This window comes from Haplochromis burtoni, unplaced genomic scaffold (assembly GCF_018398535.1).
Source record: "Haplochromis burtoni strain Fernald_Lab_line unplaced genomic scaffold, NCSU_Asbu1 Contig_67, whole genome shotgun sequence".
Classification (NCBI taxonomy): domain Eukaryota; kingdom Metazoa; phylum Chordata; class Actinopteri; order Cichliformes; family Cichlidae; genus Haplochromis; species Haplochromis burtoni.
In genome coordinates this window covers 1,475,780-1,490,107 of record NW_024582428.1, presented here as the reverse complement: position 1 = coordinate 1,490,107, position 14,328 = coordinate 1,475,780, and the positions used below count along the sequence as shown (strand labels likewise).

The following is a 14,328-nucleotide window of genomic DNA, read 5'->3' as shown; positions in this document are numbered from 1 at the left end:
GCGACCCGGCCTCGGATAAAGCGGATAAAGCGGATGAAGATGGATGGATGGATGGATGGATGGATGGTGCCATCTTGTGACAGTACAGAACGTTACTGCTATTACAGATGGATTTTCATGTTTCAGTGAAGCTGAACATATGCTAACTATGCAGTTAAACAAAAGCTGATAGTTGAACATATTGTGTTTTGTTATAGTGAGGGCTCTTTAAACATTAGAAATATATTTGGAAAATGAACATGTCAATCAGAAACCACCAATTTATTGCATCAGTTTTATATGGTAGATTTTTACTGATAATTTTATTTTTAACCTTATCTTCTTCCTCATCTTCTTCTTCACTGCTTTCTACTTCATCCAAGTCCTCCTCCAAAGCGCTAATCCTTGGGTCCAGCATCTCAGCCTCCTCCAGCACTTGCCTCTTCTGTAATACACGCATAAAAAACAGAAAAGTCAATGACATTGGCACGTCAAACAGGTCAGATATACAAAAATGACACTAACACACCTGAAGCCGAGGAAGGATGACGTCACACATTCTCTCTGCGTGAAGAAGCCCGTCGATGAACTCGTCCACATGCATCACCTCAAACTCTGTAATAATTTACAAATAAAAAATAAAAAATTACGCATTTGTCCTGGTTCGAACACATCCACTTTGAAGACAAAATGTTTACTTGCTACCTCACATATCCCACCCACTAACAAGTGTCACAATGACGAAAAAATCAGTGTCTCATTGAATGATCGGTGCCTGATTGGTGTACATATACATGCACAGCGCCTACAAATATAAACAACCACCCAATGTAAGGTTTTTGCCAACGTTGTCCTAAATTGCAAAGTTTAATCCACTACTATGTGCAAGTGCTTTGTATGGAAGAGGATTAGGGCCACTGGGGGGAAAAAAGTGGGCATGTCCTTTTTTTTTCTTCTTCTTTTCCAGAATTCTGAGAAAAAAAGTCAAAATTCTTTATTTGCAATCGTAAAACAGAATCAATACCGTCAATGAATTTAAAAAAAATTACTGTTTTAACAAAAAGAAGAGAAAAACAATAGTCAAGTAAAACAGATATTTTTTTATTAAGATGTCAAATTACATTTTACTGTAATTTATTTATTTATATTCTTTAGTGGGTGAAAGTTATGCTTGATGAATTCCTCACTTCTCTGGACTGTGCTGTCTCAAGTTTCGGTATAAAATAACATAAATTGAATAAATGTATAATAAAACATATAAAAATTGAGTTAGAAAAACATAATTCAGGTTTATTATATTACAATTCTGTACAAGCTCTTGACAAGTTACAAGGTTAAATTACTTTAATTATTGTTAATCTAAAATGTTAACCAGTAGTTTCATACTTAAACACCTATGCCACTTTTGTGCTCACCTTTGACTCATGCTGTCAGAAATAATAATAATAATAATGGATTGGATTTATATAGCGCTTTTCAAGGCACCCAAAGCGCTTTACAATTCCACTATTCATTCACTCTCACATTCATACTGCTACACTGTAATGCTCCTAGTGCTGGGGCCTTGTTTCAATAAGATTCACACTTCAAATTAGGAAGTTTATTAGTGACATTAGCTCATGTGAAAAGATGGAGAATGCATTTCATGCACTTACATTGTACATTGCAAGTACTGCTGATTGCAAGCAGCGAGCAAATAATAAAATGTTTAGTATTTTTCTTTTATATGTCAGAAATGTCATTATTGCAAATTTTCTTGAAATATTGCGATATCATTCACCTCCCTCCAACACCAGTTAGAGTCCAGTCATTTATAGATTAACTTGTCAAACTCACCTCCATTTCTGTTCTGGCTCTTAATCTTTCTGTAGTCATTGTACAAAGGCTCCAAGTATTTGTAGCAATCCACTGCAGTTCCAGTTAACCTCATGTACATCGCTCCAAGTAAACGCACATATCTAAAAAAAGAAAAAAAGAAAAAAAATGAGCACGAACATGTCATACCTCATCTATGCGTTACACACATAAAAATATATTCTTAATCAATCCAGCACGAAATGTGCTACACACGCTGCTGACTGCCAACAACAGTTTACCAAACTGCTGTGCTGTGTGATCACATTCAGGCACAAAGACATTTAAAAACACATAAAACAGTACTTAAACAATTTACAGAGCTTTTTATTAATAACAATTTTACAAAATAGCAGAAACATATTTTCCTTACCTAATCATTATCAATAAAGTATTCAACAAATACACAGCCATGTGACAGCAGCAAAGTAAACCGAGGAAAATAGGTTTCACTCATACAAATTAACTGAAGAAATGTACAAATATCTCAGCCCCGCTATCATATAGCCCGACGGGCGGGGCTGAGATAGATTTTGGTCGCCCGACCGGAGATATCGCTAGCCCCGGGACGTCGGGCTAGCGATTTTGAGAGCCCTGGTGATTCATCACATTTGTGTTTGAGTTCATCATTCGATTTGTAAACACAAAAGCTTAAAAAGTTTTGAAGAAATTCAGATAAAACTCAAGGGTCATAATAATCTATTACAATTTGGCTTACATCCACCAAGATCAACTGAACAAAAAGTTAAGTTATGATTCTTACAAGTGTGTATTTTGAACATTAAAAAAGTACCATATAAAGGTTAAAAACCTTGTCACATTTGACCTCTGACCTCTCCTTCAAGGTCAATAGACTGATCTGAAGTTTCGAGTGATAATGCTGCTATAAAGAGCAATTTAAAATGCCATTCTCAATGCCACTGTTTGCACTGATAACATACAGCCATATAAGAAATCATATATGGGTATTCTAAATATCATGCAACTTTTTCTTAAGGTCAAATGTTCATAAAGGTCTTATCTTTACAACTATGCTACAACCTTAGCTAAGCAAAATAGTGGGAATGTGCCTAAAAGTGTCACGAGTTTGAGTGAATTCTATACACTGTGAACTTGGTTGAGAAAATTAACACAACATAAGTGTTTACTCCTTTTCTCTCTGCAGAAAACTCACTTGAAATCCTCGTTTTTTATGAATTCGACAATGATGTCTTTTTCAGGTTGAATCTGCAACATCTTCAGCGTGAGACAAAGGAAAGGAGTGGGTTTGATATTTCCACCAAAAACTCCACCAACATACTTAAGTTCCATGGCTTTGTCGACAACCAGCTCAGCTGAGGATGAAACAACATGCAAAAGCATTGTTAACAAAAAACTATAAATACAAATTGCATTGTATACAATTGTTGCCTGCAAATGCACCTGCATACATGTTTCCAATTAGACAATGAACAGAGGTATACAGACTTGTACAGATTAGAAGTTTACAGTTTTACTACTATTTTACTACCAGTACCATTTCAGAACTGGGGAGTGATGTCCCTCACATATTAGCATATTAGCACTCTGAGTCAATTACTGTGGTATCCAACTATCAGAGAAGGAGATGAAGAAAGATGAAGAAAGGAATGCCTAAGTAGTACAACAAGCTGTGTCCTGGATTGTTGATTGCCTGACAGAAAGACCACAATATGTGCGTTTTAACATTGTGTGTTTGACAAGATCATCAGCAACACTTAGGCACCAGAAGGGACCGTCCTCATGCGATGCAAGCAGAAACATCTGCAGCTCAACAGGACAAAGACCAAGGAATTGACTGTGGACTTTAGGAGGACCTGGAAACCAATGACTCCCACTGACTTGGTAAAAAACACTGTACAGGAAGGGCCAGAACAGTCTCTAATTTCTGAGGTAGGTGAGGTCTTTTAACATTTATTCCTTTTGCTGGAATGCACCAAATTGGGAGTGACATCACTTTTTCAATATTAATGCAATTTCATTAACACAAAATTTTACACCATTTCAATTGCAATCTGAAAAATGTTACGAAAGCCTTTAAATAAATATGGCCAAGAACAGTCCATGTCTCCCTTTAGACCCCTGTTTGCTGCAGGTAAGGCTGTAAAAGCTGCCATCAGCCTTTAGCAAGCTGTGTAATATAAACATGGTATGAAACCAAGTTAACAGTTCATCTGCATGTTTTAATACTACTCTTGGAGGCTTACTGCAGATTTTTCTCTGTGTAAAACAAATTTTGGTGTTTGTTGATCAGGCGCTTTGATGAAGTGCAACTGCTGTTTTTGGGCTCTAGAAACACGTTTTCTTTCCTCAGCTTCTCTGTAACAGCTAAGCCTATTTGCTCTTCCCGGTGCATGTGTAAGTGTAAACAGAGTTCAGCTCCATGTGAAACTATGCCAGTGTTATCATCACTGCTGCTATTGTGTTATCAGTGCTTCTGTATAAAACTGGGAGCCACGTGGACTTAATGTTGTCAAACTAAATATGTTTGCAGGTCTGTTTTTAGTCACAAATGTGGGTGAAACATTTGCATTTACATCGTTTAACACAACGGCATGTTACAGAACCATGTGTTGAATTTGTTTATTTTTTCTATAGCCTTTCTTCAGTAACAAACTGTTTCAACTTCTGCAATCAGGCAGGTTTCGCACTATCAGGACAAAAACAGAGATACTCAAGAGGAGCTTCTATCCTCAGGCCATCCAAGGCTTAAATCAGAACATGCCCCCGCTCCCCTCATAGCATCACCATAAGGGTCTAGAACAGGACCTTATTTTATACTCTTGTCATATTTCATATCGTATCTGATTTATTATTACGGCACACGCTGCTACACAGATCATGCTGCTTACCTACTGCTTATATTACTCTGGTCACTGTTGTACTCCAGTCACTGTTTACATTACACTAAATAGCTATAGCCACTCAGTTCAATTACTGTGATTACGTTACTTAATTTTGTTTATTCTACTTCCATTGCACGGTCAGGACATTGCTGTGCTAATATGGTACAAAACACTTTAATATTCCATTTGCAAAATGTACATATTCAGTTTTTTTATTTAAAATTTCCGATTTCTAATTTAAAGTTACTTATTGTTTATAATATTTTGCACAGTCAAGGAGCAGTTCAGGACACATCTTAATGTGTGTTGTACTTGTATAACTGTGTCTTGAATCTTTAGCCTAAAATAAAATAATTTCTGTTGCCTAAAAATATCTCTCTATCTATCTCCCCAAGAATATAACTGAGCCCGCTTAATGTCGATAGTAACCCGCTTGCTAAAATGAGCCCTCATGAAGCTAACGTTAGCTCACTGGTGACACTACTAACCGGTGAGACCGAAGCATTCCTCCTTCCAGTACTTAGACTCGTAGATTCGTGTGCGGATGATTTTCTCCACCAGATACTGCGGGTTAGTCCCGTGTATACTGTTAGCGTCTTTAACGGTTCTGTTTGCCATGATACTACTATTCTGGCATGGAGAAAATGAACAAAAAAAAAGAAAACCTTAGACGCCAAACCGGAAAGAGTAAATATTATTTCCGGTTCGACTTCTTCTTCTTCTTCCTTCCGCTTCTTCTTGTTGGCAAACAGCGAAACGGTGCATTACCGCCGCCAGCTGGTATGGCGTGTGGACAAAAATGACACACACACAAAGAAAAAACGACACTCAAATTCATCCATCCATTCGCTTCCGCTTGTCCTTTTCAGGGTCGCGGGGGGTGCTAGCAACACTGTTGAGGATTTATTCAAAACTGAAAAGACACTGAACCAGAGCTAACGCAGCATCCTGCAGCGACATGCCATCCCATCCGGTTTGCGTTTAGTTGGACCATTATTTATTTTTCAACAGGACAATGACCCCAAACACACCTCCACGCTGTGTAAGGGCTATTAGACCAAGAAGTAAAGTGATGGAGTGCTGCGCCAGATGGCCTGACCTCCTCAGTCACCTGACCTAAACCCAATCGAGATGTTTTGGGATGAGATGGCAGAGTGAAGGGAAAGGGGCCAACAAGTGCTCAGCATCTCTGTGAACTCCTCCAAGACTGTTGGAAAAAAATTTCAGGTGACTACCTCATGAAGCTCATCCAGACAATTCCAAGAGTGTGTAAAGCAGTAATCGAAGCAAAGGGTAGCTATTTTGAAGAATCTAAATATAACAAATATAAAATATAAAACATGTTTTGAGTTATTTCACACTTTTTGTTTACTACATAATTTGATATGTGTTCATTCACGGTTTTAATACCTTCAGTGAGAATCTACAATGTAAAGAGTCACACATACTATTATGTCCATGTTATAGCACATAGAGTGAAGCGTCTGTCTCAAAATGTTAACTAAACGTTTCTAACTTTTGTTGAAAATGTGATTTATGTAATGCTGACCAGGTCATTTCAAGTATGCGGCTTGTTTTGTGACACTGTTGACCTAATGTGATTAAATTATAAATATGTCGGGTTAAACAGCTGAGAGCACCTTGAGCACAGCATAGAAAAAGTTGTGCATTGAAGATGATTCTGAACCATGGAGTGTTCATCAGAACAAGCACTTTGGTCCTCATTGTCTTTGAAAAGCTAGAGCTGGCAAAACAAGGCCAGTAAACACATTTTTATCTGTAGGTTTGGTATAGTAATCTGTCTTAATTACATTTTTATTTTTATTTATTCATTATATGGGGGGAAAGTCCTGTCAGCCTTGTGCTCAGAGGGCTGCAGTCACCCATCTGTCCTGTTCTAATAAACACCTTCTTTAGATCTGTTCAGTTTTATTCATATGGCACTACTTAACAGTCAACAAATCTTGTCTTAAGTCACTTTATACTGTAAAGTGTTCATTTAGGACAAAGTATACTGCAAATCTACAGAATTGTCCGTTTTGCCATTTAGTGAACTTCCGTAAAAAACAAAACAAAAAAACCCAGAAAATGTTCAGGCATGAATTTACCAGGACATTTGAAGAGCAAAGCAGAAAGTCACAGCAAGTTCATGCCTGGTGTCCTGACGCAACCCCGAAGGGCTGGAGTAATCAGCAGGGGGCAGCATGACGCCAGTGTTGGATCCTCAAGACACGAAAAAGAAAACCGGAAACTACGCATTTTTCGCGCGAAATCTCGTTGCTGTCCTGTATTGTATTTTCAGTAGATTAACTCAGAGAATCGGGCAGATCGGTTTCGCGGTGTGGAGAAGGTTACTTTGTTTTTTGTTGTTGTGATTTTGTCCTCTGTGTGAGCTGAAAGAGACGAAACAGGATGAAATATTTCACTCGAATGAAAATCAGACGAGTATATGAGTGGAGTGGAAGGGCACGAAGCTTCAACAGGAGGCTAAAAACCCACGACTATGAGTGAGTGATTATTTTTCCACCTTAAAAAATGGCTTTTTATGCTCCGTCTTTTCAGTGTGATGGTTAAAAATGTTTCTGTTGGAATAATTAAGGGAGATAAGAGTCCTGCGGATGAATTAAGTAGAATGACAAACTATCAAACAACAACTATGTGATAATCATTTAAGGCAGTGGTGGGCCGCGTGATTGTGCTCTTTTGTTGTCCCTAGCCCTCGATCCCTGGGGCTGGGGGCAACAATTGTCTGTTTATTTTAAAGAAGGGAAAGTCTAGCGCTCTTTGATCTTATTCTTCACTTTATGTTGTCGGCCTTTGCCTTTGATGTGGTTACAAAAATGTCAAAGTTACCAAAGTCGACACTCATACAAAGTTAACATATAATTTACTGCCATAGTTTGTTTTATTGACTTGTTGCTAGCAGTTTGTCCACAGCATTGAACTCTCCCAGGTACAAAGATGGTAACTGTGTTGTGGACATCACAGCTCTAATCTGGGCTCATGGGTGGAGTCGGTTTTAATGCAGTCTACCATGTTACTGTTTGCCTGGAGGGGGGCGCAGTTTTAGTGATGGGTTGATGACGCCTCGTGGAATGTGTGCCACATTGGCTTTACTGTGTGTTTTTTTTTTTACTGTTTGTGGACTTTAAATCCACACCGGTGTTGTGACCAGATGGAAGTACTCTACCCTTCTTTCCATAGAAATCTAGAAGAACTGTTAAAGTGTATTTTCAGAAGTTTGTTAGTTATGTTTTGGTGCTTTGAAATGACCCTCCAAAAGTTGATTCTGTTCATCTGGACGTAGCGTTTTGTTGGAGAAACGTTTCGTCACTCATCCAAGTGACTTCTTCAGTCTCAGCTGACTGCAGGTTTCCCCAATCTTATAAACAGTACATTTGCATAATGACTGAAACCAGCCCATTGAAGGAACAATGGATTGGGAGGTCAGTTCCTTAATCATAATTATGCAAATTCTCATGACCATTGATCAACAACCACTGATCAAAACCCACTGATCAATAGCCATGAGTACCATTCACAGAGAGTTGGGGAATGGCTGCGATCACAGCATTGTAAGATGGTGAAAGATGTAACCTTAGGCCCCCTCCTCGATTCAGAGATGGTCTTTCCCTTTTCACGTAAATGGCCTCCTTGACTCCCTGCTCACACCAGCGTTCCTCCCTGTCCAGGATGTTACATCCTCATCATTGAAAGAGTGTCCACTAGCCTGTAGGTGTAAATAGACTGCAGAGTCCTGGCCTGACGAGGTAGCTCTTCTGTTGCCAGAGGTTGTTTGGTTTCCCTGATGTATAAATCCTGGCAATCCTCCTGGCACTTAACAGCGTACACTATGTTACTCTGTTTGTGTCGGGGGACCCGATGCTTGGGGTGGACCAATTTTTGGCGCAATCTTTATAAGATTGGGGAAACCTGCAGTCAGCTGAGACGGAAGAAGTCACTTGGATGAGTGACGAAACGTTTCTCCAACAAAACGCTACGTCCAGATGAACAGAATCAACTTTTGGAGATTTACTTTCCTGGATTACTGAGAATGCATCAAGACGTTTCAAATGACCCGTTTTGAAATTTTAACCCTAAACCAGAAATCAAATATCTGCTAGATGACAAAGGCGTTTTGACACCATTGATCAATCTGGCTGTATTTTGAGATTCCAGTTCTTGCTCCCATAATCGGTAGTTTTTGATTGTTTCTTTTCTCCCGTTTGTTTCAGCTCTTTTGCGATCAGTGTGGAGGGTCTCTCAAAAATCATCATCAACACAGGCCAACACATCCTCATAGAGGGGTATGATGAAGACAACCCATATGTGGCCAAAGTTACCAGGCTGTATGGTGATGGTGAGTCGTATTCACACAAGCTTGGAGCTGGCTCAGCTAACAAAGGACCTGACGTGTACTTTTCTCAACTGATGACAAATAACTTACGCTCTGATTTGGGACTTAACTCGAGACAGATTTGGTTCTGACCCTCAAGCTGACATGGACGTGTCTCAAGTTTGACAAACAGCTTTTTTAAATTAATTAATTGTTTTTATGAATTGACATCGACTTTGGCAACTTGAGTCCTGAGCTGGACTTGCCTTAAACGATGATACATTATTTTAGACTTGAATAACCCAAGGAGCAATCAGGGCTCGCAAAATCACTAGCCCGACGTCCCGGAGCTAGCGATATCTCCGGTCGGACGACCAAAATCTATCTCAGCCCGCCCGTCGGGCTACATGATAACCCGACGGGCGGGGCTGAGATAGATTTTGGTCGTCCGACCGGAGATATCGCTAGCTCCGGGACGTCGGGCTAGCAATTTTGCGAGCCCTGAGCAATCAAGTCCAACACAATCAGTCATTGAAGGTCTCTTGGCTATCTTAAGTCTGAGATCATATTAGTGGACACTTGAAATGGTCTTGTTTCACATAGTAATGGATTTAGAATAATTTAGAACTCGGCTTGACTTTCTTGGACTTCAGTTGGACTAAAACAACTCGAGACTAATCTCAAATGGCCTAACTTGATATTTACTCTGTTCCACTTTGAGACACTGACTTTCTTTGTCTTGTGCCTGTCTCTTCCAGAGAATGGGCAACAGATGAAGGCAGTAGTTCAGTGGTTCATGCGTGTGTCTGAATTGCCTGTCAACAAACTGAAATTGCTTGGCAGAGAGCCTCATCCGCAGGAGATCTTCTACTATGAATGTCGTAATTGTGATAATGAGGTCAACGTTGAGTCCATCCTCAGGCCTGTGAAGGTGAGCTTCATTTAAATCACAAATGCTTTAAAGTCAAATGCGAAAATGTTTAATTTCCTTCCTTTATCTCCAAGGTGAAGCACCTCGACAGCAATGACCCGTTCCCTGACTCCTCTGACAAAGATACCCTGTACGTGAAGTTGTCCTGGGACTCCAAGGTCTTCGGGGTGGTGAACTCGACCGTGATGGAGTCTCCCGCTGAGCCAGCACCTGCTTCTTCACCTCCTTCCTGTCTTAAACCCTCCCTCCCGATATCACCTTCTTGCTCCCAGTCTGCAGCCACCCCCAGAGGACCCTCTCGGCGTGTCCTACCCACACCGGACCACGCCATAATGCAGAAGGCGTCATTAGGGGAAGTTGGCTGCAGCAGTGTAGGTACACCTGCCAATGTCGAGGCTGAGTCACTTCACTCGGCCACTAAACTGTCAGCGTCAAAATGCCTCAGTGCCAAGAGGAGGAATGGCACGGCCAGGACGCCTGGTGTCCGAAAGAGACTGGAGCTCAGCAGTGAGTGTTCGCACAAGGATTTTAAAATGCAACCACTTTGTCGTGCCAGAGAACAACAGGGCTTTTTATATATCTCTAACACCAAAAGTCGTGAAGTTTGATTAAAACCAGAATGCAAGAATTTGCAAGTCTGCGTAAATCCATTTGTTATTCACAATCGAGCATAGAATACCTGAGAAAATGTACGATTTTAAGAACAAAACAAGTCAAATTAAGAAGAAAGGTTATTTATGGATGGCACCAGCACCTGGGCCATATTTGTCACTGTGTAGCATACCACCTTCTTCTTTTCTTCTTTTCTTTTTCCAGAAAGGAATTTTCTCCCTTCTTATCTTATATAGGATTCTAGCTCCTCAGCAGAACTGGATCATTGTCATATTTATAGTTTCATGATCCAGTAAATGTTTTCAATTGGCCAATGGCCTGGACCAGGCCAGTTCAGCCCCTGGACCCTTCTACAAAACCAATATGCGGTTTGACAGGAGCAAGTTTCTCTAAACCCCGTAGATGCCTTTCAGCATTTTCGGTGCCTTTCCAGGTGTGCAAGTCAGTTCCATAAATACTAATGTACCTCCATATTATCAGAGATTTAGACTCACTGATGGCCCCTCTTCCTTTTTGTCCCGACGATGCAGCATTCTTGTCTCCCAAATTTCTAGTTTCAATTTATTTGACCAAGCAACAGTTTTCAACTTTGTCTCAGTCCATTTTAAATCACCTACGACCCAAAGAAGACGAAGTGTTTCTGGATCATGTTCACGAAGAAGCTTTCTAGAAGCTTCCTAGCCCACGCAATGATTTCCATGACAGATCTGAGTCCTGTGAAGCTTGAAAGCCCACAGATTACAGGAATCCAAGACTGATTTTCGGCCGTGTCCTTGATGATAAGATATTCAAAGTCTTGGCTTTTATGTTGAGAAACATTTTTCTGAATTTCTTCCACAATTTGTAGACGTATTTGCAGATTTAGTGACAATGCCCATCTTTATGTCTCTGAGCTTTTTAATCCAATCCTGCTGCAGTCGATGTTCATTTTAGATGTATTTAAAAGCACTTTTTTCAATTGTGAATAAAATATGGGTTAGAGATTTGCAATTCATTGCATTTTCTTATTTATTGACATTGTAAACAGAATCCCGAGTTTTGGGGCCAATACCTTACAATATGAAGCGCCTTGAAGCGGCTGTTGTGATTTGGCACTATATAAATAAAACTGCATTAAGTGAATAAAACTCTGTTGTCCATCTTTGTCCTGTCAGGTCCAGACAAGTCAGTGACAGGTGAAGAAGTCCTGAGTCAGCTGCTAAATGAAGAGTTGGAGTCAAAGGTGACACTGACTCGCAGGCTTCCTCCCTCTGCCGCTCATCCTCTGCCCGTCACCCACAGCCTCACACCCCTGAGGAAGGCCCACAGACCCACCGGTGCTCGGTGTGGTGTCCCCTCATCTGTCTTCCTCAACAAACTCTCTGATTCGGATAGCCCTCTGTCACCAGCCAAGGATGACTCCACAAGGTCAGCGCCGTCTCGCACACAACACACTGAAAGCCAGTCATTTAATTATGTAAATTCAACCGTCACACAGTTTACAATATGCAGTAGAAACTGTAAGTTAGGTTTAGGGATTTTCAAGTTAAGATTGAAAAATTAAGAGATTTTCATTGACACTCACAGCTTCCTACTTTCAGCTTAAGGTCCGTTTAGATTTTGCTTGTTTTAAACTTTTCAAACGCAAAGATAAACCGGCTGAAACCAGAAAGCTTCTATATTTAGTTTTTTTAAATGACTTAAACTCGATGTAAACATACACACTTGTAGTGGAAGGGGTTGTTGTAGGTCAGGAGGTGGAGCCTGATTTTTATACTGGTCAAAACAGGTACAACAGTTCAAAGGAATGTGAGCATAATTAGGTTATTGGTTTAAAACCTGAGATAACTGGTATAAAACCAAGCACACTGGTGCCACTTTCAGTCCTTGGGAGGTGATGAAATGGTGACTGGTTCAACAAAGATCTTGGTTAGGACACAGAGGATAAGCGATGCCACTCCAAGGAGAGTATACAGTGGTGTGAAAAAGCGTTTGCCCCCTTACTGATGTCCTCTTTTTTATGTTTGTCACACTTTAGTACTTGTTGTTGTTTGATGCTCTGAAACATTTGACAAAGACAACAAACATGCACTTACTAAATAAAGGTGTTTATTATTAAAAGGGGGGGATCCAAACCTACATAGCCCTGTGTGGGGAAAAGTGACCCCCTCCCCTTCTTATGGTGACTCTACCATAAGAAAGAGACTAGGCAAGAAATGGCCGGCATGGCAAGAATATCCTAAAAGTTTGTGCGAAATATTGTGTGGATGAAGAGACAAAAGTTGAACTTTTTGGAAGGTGTGTTTCACATTACATCTCATGATAGTAACAGCATTTCAGAAAAGGAAGATCATACTAACAGCTGGATGTGATGGTCTGGGGCAGGTCAGGACCTGGAAGACTTGCTGTGGTAAATGAACCATGAATGCTGTTGTCTGCCAAAACACCCTGAAGGACAAAGTCCAGCCATCTGTTTGTGATCTCAAGCTGAAGCACACCTCAGGTCTGCAGCAGGACAATGATCCAAAGTCCACCTTTGAATGGCTTAAGAAAAACAAAATGAAGACTTTGGAGGGGCCTGGTCGAAGTCCTGACCTGAATCTGACTGAGATGCTGTGGCATGACCTTAAAAGGGTGTTTCATGCTGGAAAACCCTCCAATGTGGCTGAATTATAACAATTCTGCAAAGATGAGTGGGTCAGAATCCCTCCACAGTGCTTCACTACCAGTTATCACAAATGCTTAATTGCAGTTGTTGCTGCTAAGGGAGGCCCAACCAGTTATTAGCCATGTAGGTTTGGATCGCTATATTAAAGTGATTAGCCTTTCAGTGTCTAGAGAGATTTTCAAATGTTGTAACAAGTCCTGTGTGTTTTCAAACAGAGCTACAACTGTGTCACAAAAGAAAGAGCTGAAAACCATTAAAGAGCCAGTCCTCAGTGTTCTGTGAGTACACTCATCCATACATTTACCCTTCATAATCTTTCACTCTGCACACAGACGGCACCGCGTGATGCTAACGTGACCTGTTTATCCTTGTTGTTTCAACATGTTTGGTTTGCTAGTTTGTATCCAGTTCTACTTTCCTCTTAGAAGTATCAACTGATACAAAGATTTTGAAATTGATACAATAGCTGCATCTACTAAAAATTTCAAAATTTTGAATTTGATTCTAATTGACCTTGACTTCAAGATTAGAGGTCAGAGTTTTCTGAAAATCTTGCGAATGTGATAATTTGAGAACGATTCAATGTGTGATTTTAAAGTTTGTCTGGTTAGTGATTTCCGATCGCTTTGTGCCAGATTCATGAGACAGAATAAAAATGTACCAGGTTCACCTGACTAACATTCATATTCACATACAAGTCACACACACTGTGCATTTGATATATGCGTTGAATTTAAGATGTGGTTTTCCTTATGTAGACTAAACCAAAAACTACAGGCTGTTCCTGTTATACCCGTCCATGTGTTGTGTGTGTAGAGCGGAGGTGGAGAATGAAAAGTCTCCAATGGTCACTGAAACACCGAGGAGCTCTAAGAGGAAGTCGGCCATGCTGGTGTCATCACGCATCAAGAAACAGCTGTGAGTGCAAAAGTGGATCCATGGGATCTCTCTTATTTTTACATACAGTGGTGTGAAAGAGTGCATGCATGTGCCTGTTTGTATGTGCAGTTATGCAAAACGACCCTGCAGGCAGTCTTGAAACTTGGATCGTGGCTCAAGAGTTGTCAGTTCGTCTTGTAATCGGAAGGTTGCCGGTTCGAGCCCC

General features: G+C 40.3%; 2 protein-coding genes across 2 annotated transcripts in view; one reads left to right on the top strand and one right to left on the bottom strand.

Annotated features, from left to right (window-relative positions):
* The window catches only part of prpf38a (pre-mRNA processing factor 38A), a gene marked incomplete in the record, with an annotated part of 11,296 nt that extends 5,881 nt beyond the window's left edge, over positions 1 to 5,415 (bottom strand). The window contains 5 exon segments of the mRNA XM_042221453.1: positions 314 to 424; positions 509 to 594; positions 1,816 to 1,937; positions 3,008 to 3,167; positions 5,186 to 5,415. Of these exon segments, the coding sequence (XP_042077387.1) occupies positions 314 to 424; positions 509 to 594; positions 1,816 to 1,937; positions 3,008 to 3,167; positions 5,186 to 5,315 (609 nt within the window).
* Positions 5,416 to 6,940: 1,525 nt separating this feature from the next.
* The window catches only part of orc1 (origin recognition complex, subunit 1), a 16,544-nt gene continuing 9,156 nt past the window's right edge, over positions 6,941 to 14,328 (top strand). The window contains exons 1-7 of the mRNA XM_005937359.3: positions 6,941 to 7,204; positions 8,933 to 9,057; positions 9,792 to 9,964; positions 10,039 to 10,471; positions 11,731 to 11,983; positions 13,439 to 13,501; positions 14,040 to 14,141. Coding sequence (XP_005937421.1) covers positions 7,110 to 7,204; positions 8,933 to 9,057; positions 9,792 to 9,964; positions 10,039 to 10,471; positions 11,731 to 11,983; positions 13,439 to 13,501; positions 14,040 to 14,141 — 1,244 coding nt within the window. The 5' untranslated portion in view covers positions 6,941 to 7,109. The remainder of the gene's footprint in view (positions 7,205 to 8,932; positions 9,058 to 9,791; positions 9,965 to 10,038; positions 10,472 to 11,730; positions 11,984 to 13,438; positions 13,502 to 14,039; positions 14,142 to 14,328) is intronic.